General features: G+C 57.3%; 1 protein-coding gene across 3 annotated transcripts in view; it reads right to left on the bottom strand.

The window, feature by feature from the left end:
* Positions 1-1,031: 1,031 nt before the first annotated feature.
* SULT4A1 (sulfotransferase family 4A member 1) overlaps positions 1,032-7,347 on the bottom strand; it is a 31,068-nt gene continuing 24,752 nt past the window's right edge. The window contains exons 5-7 of one of the 3 annotated variants that reach the window (XM_081247833.1): positions 6,952-7,046; positions 4,374-4,512; positions 1,032-1,491 (exon numbers count right to left, since the gene is read on the bottom strand). In XM_081247833.1, coding sequence (XP_081103959.1) covers positions 1,379-1,491; positions 4,374-4,512; positions 6,952-7,046 — 347 coding nt within the window. In that variant the 3' untranslated portion in view covers positions 1,032-1,378. Of the gene's footprint in view, positions 2,922-4,180; positions 4,513-6,951; positions 7,047-7,347 lie in introns of those variants that run through there. The other 2 variants (XM_081247834.1, XM_081247832.1) reach the window with 2 other exon arrangements.

Genomic DNA, 7,347 nt, shown 5'->3' with positions numbered 1-7,347 from the left:
ACAGAAGTATCATGTGTGGAGCTCAGTAATATCCATACAGTACTAGAAATAGAAAAATAGAAAAGAAATTTCACAGAAAGCTGCCTCTCTCGCAGATACACAGAAAAGGTGCAGCTGAGCCCACCGCGAGGCGCCGAGTACCACCTGCCCTGCTGCAGCTGCCCTCCTCAACCAGTAACAAAGCGCACGTCCGCGCTTTCCAAAGACACCACACACGACAGACCCCTCGCGCGCGCGGTGGCGACCCCTCCGGCCACCACTCCGGGCACTTCCCAGCCAGACAGCCGGGACGGCCCCGTCCCACCGCGGCGGCAGCGTGCGTACAAACTGGCCACTGGCCCTGCTCTCACCTGGCCGCCCTTCCGTCACTCCTCCGGACTAACGTGGGCCAGTTAACGAAGCGAGTGGCGGGGCAGTAAAGACCGCACCTCCGCTCCCTCAGACACAGCACCGAAGGGGACATCGCCAGCCCCGTCTGGGTGAGATAGGGCGCTACACTCGCACATCGGGTCTCTGGGGCGCAGAGTTGCGGGCCCAGATGGAACAATGAACGGTATGTAAAGACCCAGTAGTCCTAGAATTTACCATCAATCATCTGTTTGCCAACATAAGCAGGTTTCTGCTTTGGGGAATGAAAGTAAGACTGCAGAACGAAAAGTCAGGTTCCGAGTGGACTCAGTGTCTCTGTAGCGGGCTCTCCAGTCACCGCGTCGCGCACCCATCCCGCCGGGTCCTCTGCATCAGCCTCGGAGCCACTGGCCGGGGGTCGCTGGCAGGAGGGCATCCTCTCTGAAAACGCCCCAGTGAACAGTTCCTGCTGTATCCCGGGACGACTACCAAGAACTGAATGCCACCAGCAAAAACAAGGTCCCCCCAACACCCGACTCACCCTCGGTCCTCACCAGCGTCTCACAACCAGACAAGAACCGAATGGCTGTGCCTTATGGAAGAAAACTACAAAAATAAAGAGTCAACCCTGAGATCTTCCTACCATTCGGTGTGGCTCGCTCCTGAGTCCCTCGGAAATGAACTTTTATTTGGTTTACTGACATTTATTTAGATTTCCAGTGAAAAGCTCTATAAAATACAATAAATAATGTGGGTTGTAAAAGGTAGACATTCTAGCTGCATATGTTACAGACAGGATACGTATGGTCCAGGTCATCAGAACCGCAATCTTTGTAATCAGACATGTAGACTTCAAATTCCAAAGGTGAGACAGCTGCTCTGGATCGGAAATAACCCCACTTCCTCCATTTCTCCGCCGTGTCTTACACTGCTTCCAGAGTTTGTCCAGCGAGTAACAAATGAGTGCAAACGGGACTCTGAGCTATTAGTGTCTGGGTACTGTGAGCATGCAAGTTTGCTGTTGCTGTTATTATAAGTAAAAGTCGAACATGAGGTCACACTTTCCCATCTTCTGCTTATACACCAAATCAAACTTCTCGTTCATGGAGACAGTGAAGATGTCCTTCCACAGCCCGACTCTTCCTAGAACACAAGCGAGCAGAATGTGCTGAATTCACTTGCTGTCAGGCCAGCTACCAAACCACAGGAAATGGATCTGGAAGGTTCCAGATCTATTCCCGGACCCCTCTGAACCTGGCCTATTGGGGCAGGATGGGCCATGTGAACTACAGACCAGCTGAACCCTCTTCCCTGAGTCTGGTTATCCCGATGTGGTTTCCACCCAGCACCACAAGTGTGCAGAGCTGCGGGCCTTGCCCATCCACCACTGAATCCCCAGCACCAGGCCCAAAGCAGGTGAGTCACAACACCCCAGAGGACAGACAGTGTCTGTGGACAGATCTGCGGCTCCGGGCACCATGTGGATCTGGGTCCTCGCGACACCACTACTCAACTCACTCACGGCTCAACAGCTCCATCAAGGCAGGATTTGCTTCTGGAGAATTTTAAAAGGAAAAAAAAAAAAATCATCCAAAAAGGTAGAACATTTAATGGTGAGCAGGAAGCCGCCTGACCAGGTCAAGGGTGAAGATTTCGAGAAGCCTGCTCATGCAGCGTCAGGGAGGAATTTAAAGGGAGAAAAACAGTCAGAGCTCCCAACTGAACATCACAACGAGTCCCGGGCCCCCCAGCCACTCCATCACAGCCACAGCTCAGCGAGGCTTGGTCAGAAAATGAGACCTCCTCCTGGCAGACGTGAGGGAGGCTGGAGAGTGCAGACTGATGTGCAGGCACGGGCCTACCCATCCCTTTATGAAGGGAAGAGAGAGCTCAAAATGACGAAAACGGCTGAACCTGCTTTCCTTAACTACAAAATCTTCAGTTGTTCTGGTCACATATGAATGGCGACTGTGAAGATATCACTAGTGGGGGTCCCGCCCTCCTACCTACAGGAGCTGTGAACGCGTCACCTGGAGAGCCAGGGCTGTGCTTTTATATAGCCGCCTCGGGGGACTGAAATGCCCGTTTAGAATTCTATTTACCGTCAGCATCTCTGAGATCAGAGCTCTGACTGTCTCCAGCAAACATCCTTCGTTAGCTCTGTTATTAACAGTCGTCCTTGTCCTGGCAGGACCTCACATATGAAACTGCAACCCTGCAAATGCTGAGCTAATAGATCCAAAGCGACAAGGATTTTCTCTTTGGTGATGAAAAATTATATGTCAGTGTTGGAGAGGAAAAAAACTGTTCTTGCTACCCTCTGATGATACCTAAGGGACAAAACTAAAAGCTTCTAGACCAATCACACCATAAATATATTTTTCCATGATTATTTTTCTCAGCTGAGGCAGCTGAGAGCTCATCAAAGGAGTCACCCACCTGGTTTAGGATTTGGAATCAAGACAGTGCAATTTATGCTGTGATATGAATCAAATCTAAGCAATGCAGCTGGCTACTCAAGCCCCTGCATTCTCACCAACGCAAGGAGGTCTTCTGAGCAAAGAGGCAATATGCTAAAAGAAAACAAAATCAAAGAACTGAAATAAAGCAAAACCAAGGTAAACGATGATAAAGCAAACACATCGGAAGGAGCATATGGGCACGCAGTATGTTCTCGACACTTCTTAACCACACAAATGAACCGAAAGGGGGATTCTGGAGAAGGTCACACCCAAGGATAACAAAACACAGCGAAAGCAAAATAAAAAAGAGCAAATAAATTTTAAATAATAAACATTTGTGAAGATGCAGCCAGGAACGAAACAGCAGGGTGATGTGGCTTGTTAGTGTCTTCTTGGAGAGCGGCCCACCCGCCTTTACAGGAAGGCGCTCACCCCCTGACCTTCAGAACAGCCCTGGGAGCCAAGCGGGTTGGCAGCCCCGACCCACCCTCCTTAGAGGAAGGACAAAAGGCCAGAGAAGCTCAAAGGCGTGGCCCGAGCTTGGCCAGGCCAGGCCACAGCCCAGCTCTTCTCTCCGCTCCAGGCAGCTGCCTGCAGAGCCCGGCTCGTTTCTGGGCCCTCCTCTCCGACACCGTCACCGCCCAAGGGAGCTGGGAACCGGCCTCGCATTCGCATCCACAGCACCGAGTCAGGCGCGACTCTTGCTGAAGGGGCGCTCACAGGCCTCGCCGGCACCCAGTGGCGCCAGGGATTTTAATGCCTGGGCCCTCCACAGTCGAGCAGCCTCAAATACCACATGCCCTGAGGGCACAAAGAGCAACCCAAGTGGGTCTGGGGCGGATCCCTGCCTGGAACACCTGCCTCACCTCGAACTGCTTCACGCACAAGACACAGTTCTCGCACCAGGTGGGAGCGCCAGCCTCTGTGACGGCCGAGGCCTGCACCTCCAGCTCGTGCGCTCCTCTCTCTCTCTCTCTCTCTCTCTCACACACACACACACACCACACACACATGCGTGCGCACGCGCACACACCCCTCCCCGACGGGGCTGCTCCTCCCGTGCTGCGGGCTCCCCCAGGGATGGAGGGAAACGGCCCTTCCGCACACAGACTCTCCGCACCCTCTTCCCTCGACTCCCACGGGCCAGCTGGAGCTCAAGGAGGCCACGTGCACGCACTGCGCTTCTAAACATCACAGCCCCCAACCCATCCCCAGGGTCTGCCCTGGGGGGCATCTGGGAAGGCACCCGCCTGAAACACCTCTTGCCCACAGAGCCTGAGACATCCCGGCAGCCACGCCCACGAACTCCGACACTGTGCGGGGCAACAAGGCCAACTCCAGCAGGGAGCTCCGGGGAGCCTCAGCGACACTTCTCGGGTTACCTTCCTGCCCCTCGAAGAACACAGGGCTCCGGAGAAATGAGGCTCAGGGCAGTGGAACCCTGACATGGGGGGACTGTGGTCCAGAAAGCGCGAGGACACCGGCAGGAAGGGGGACGAGGCCCCCGGGGCCCCAAGCAGAGGCAAAGAGAAGGAGGGTGGGACAGGCAGGCGGCGCGCATACCCCGGCCCACAGGCAGGGCCTCGGCGTTGCAGCACTGGTCTACCAGCTGGTGGCAGTGCTCGATCAGGGACTCCAGCTGGGCCTTGTCACACGACACCCCCAGGAACCGGGCCAGCTGCTCCACCATTGTCACCAGGTCCTGCAAGACAAGAGCAGAGTGCGGGAGCCTGTCGGAGGTGGCGCCTTTACAGAACACGACCTCGGGTACCGTATCCACAGCCTTACTTAGTCCTCAAGACAAGCCTGAAATTGGCCTCGTCTGGAAATAAAATCCAGGTTAAGAAACTGCCCAAGGGCACTCAGCTCTCAAGTGGCACACCTGGAATTCAAACCCAGGTCCCACGGAAGCAGACGTGAGGTCCTGATATAGCTGCGGTCATTTTAAACAGCAGCAAGAAGGAAAAGCACTTTGGAACTGCGCCAGAAGCAAGAGCAGCTCACTCTCTTCCCGTCCCGCCACGCCATCGGCTGGGATCTGGACTGGCACTCGGGAGAACAGGGAGACCCTAGGGACCCCAGACAGGCCTCAGGGCTGGCCCACCTCACCGGGCAGGCGGAGCTGGCTTGGTGTGAAGCAAGATTCAGCTCTACTTGACTCGCTGACATAAAGCCATCTCTGGGCCCCATCGCTGCACCATTCCTGAGAGCGGAGCATTACGGGCGCAGCCCAACAGCCTCTGGAGGGGCCCCACCCACCTGCTCACTCTGGCCCACGTCCCTCTGGGCAGACACCCGGACCTGCACCCCGACCTGCAGGGGCCTGACAGCCGGGTCCACACTGGTTTCCATGCTGTTCCTTCAGCCTGTCAGGCGGGTTCTTTCTGGGACTTTACTTTGCTGTGTCCTGTCTGGAATGTTCTTCTCCAGGTGTCCACATGGGTCACTCCCTCACTTCTTTCAGGTCTCTGTCCCCATCAGTGACGCTTTCCCTGACCTACACTTAAACCTGCCACCCCCCTCCCCAGCACTTCCCTTTTCTGCTTTATTTTTCAGCATTTATCATCATCCAATACATTTTACTGTTTGTGTTTGTGGGGGTGGGGGGCGGGAGGAAGAGGCAGAGAGGCTGCAAAAACCCAGGCCACAGTGACACCGACCTGGACCAGGGAGACGGGGGCAGAACTGGGGAGAAACAGTCAGATAAGAGAGACGTTTTGAAGGTAGAGCCAACAGGATTTGCAAAATGAAGGCCAGGTGTGAGAGAGGGAGAAGTCAGGGATGAGTCCAGACTTCTGCGTGAGCCGTGGAGGACGGAGCCGCTGCCCTGGATGCAGACGGGTGAAAGTGCGGAGGACCCGAGGGGACACCTCCGGAGTTTGGTTGGGAGACGTTAAGTCTGCGATCTGCACCACACACCCAGGCAGAAAGGTGCAGTGGGTGGACGGACATGAGCCTGGAGAGGGTCCAAATCAGGCCTGGGGGCCTGAGGCCCAGCTGAGGCCACCAGGGGAGGGAGTGTGGATGGAGGAGACCGGAGCCGAGGTCTTGGGGCAGAGGCAGGGCTGCTGCCATGGAGGAGTCAAGGGGAGCATCCAGGGATGCGGGACGCAGGACCAAGTGTGACCGACTGCCTGTCTGTCGCCTGCTGCTAGGAGGGCGGGACCGTGGGACCCAGACACACGGGGGTCGTGGTGACCTTGACAGAGCAGCCTGGGGACAGGGTGAGCCTGCCTGGAGGGGCTCAGGAGCGGAGACAAGTCTGAGGCCCCTCGGCAAAGAGAAGCTGAGGAAAGGGAAGGACGTTGGGGGGAGGAGGGCTGGGCTGGGGGAGGTTCGCGCTGTCGCCGTGAGAAAGGAGAGGCGTCAGCACTTCTGCTCAGGCAGCGGCAGGGTTCAGACCCGGGGGCAGCGGGGTTCCAGGACCAAGGGGACCTCGCACACGCTCGGCACACAGCGAGGCTCTCAACGTGCTGAGGACGACGGTGCTGACACCGAGAGGGGACGGGACGTGCCGGCCCCCCTTCCAGACCTCGCTTTCCCGAGGGCACAGGAGCGGTCCTGCCTCGCTGCCCCAGCACCACCGCCCAGCCTGGCACAGGCACTCAACCACCACCTAGTGCCCGTCACCCTCTGTGCCAGGCACTCAAGAACTCGTCACAGGAATCGATTCACAGGTACACCCGCCGGGGTTGTCAGCACTTTGAGAATTGCCACCCTAAGGCAAACAGGCTGGGATGAGAAATTCGGACTCTGCCATCTCAGCCCTTTGCCCCAAGCTGGTCACCTACGGAGAGGGTGCTGGGCGGCAGCAGCGTGAGTCCGGCTACCGCTCCACTGCTGTTGAAGCAGAAAAACAATAAACGGGCCTCTCGAAAGCACCACATGCCACCAACCCAGAAGCTGTGCTTGGCCGGGGGCCAGGGCGGGGAAGAGGCCGGGGGGCCAGCACCGACTGGAGGCAAAACGCTGGTCAGGGGGACCCTGGGCCCACCGAGAACTCCTGAGTCCGACTGTCACCCCTGATGCTCGGGGGCTTGGCGCTGCAGGCCCCGCCCGCCCGCCCGCACTGGGGGCGGCTGTGAGACTGACGGCGGGGCCGGCAGCTGCCTCCCGTGGCGCTCACCCCTACGGCACTCACCCGGTGCATGTCTTCGTACTTGAGGAAAAGCACATTCGAGTCCATACGGTGCTCCCAGAACTCCTGCACGTGCTCAAACCAGGAGCCGTAGCCCACTGTGGAGACAAGGGGACAGGTGACCAGTCACAAAAAAGGAGCGGGCATGTGTGAGGTGGTCTTGCTCCCTGCCTTCCCTGCCAGAAGGCTGCCCTCCTCTGCCCAGTAGCTGTGTTTCAGGAAGCCCTGGGCTCCACCAGCAGCCCCCCGGATGAGCCACGTCCCCTGGCCTCCTGCCCAAGGCCTCGGCCCCTGCCTCCCGGATGCCTAGAAGCCCTGACCCTCACATGGAAGCCTCTGTTCTCCGGGGGTACGGATGGTACCCGGCACCCATGAGTTTCTCTAACAAGGGGTGACCAG

This window comes from Mesoplodon bidens (genome assembly GCF_964165515.1).
Source record: "Mesoplodon bidens genome assembly, chromosome: 11".
Lineage (NCBI taxonomy): Eukaryota > Metazoa > Chordata > Mammalia > Artiodactyla > Ziphiidae > Mesoplodon > Mesoplodon bidens.
The sequence above is the reverse complement of the archived record's forward strand: the minus strand, read 5'-3'. Positions and strand labels throughout refer to the sequence as shown.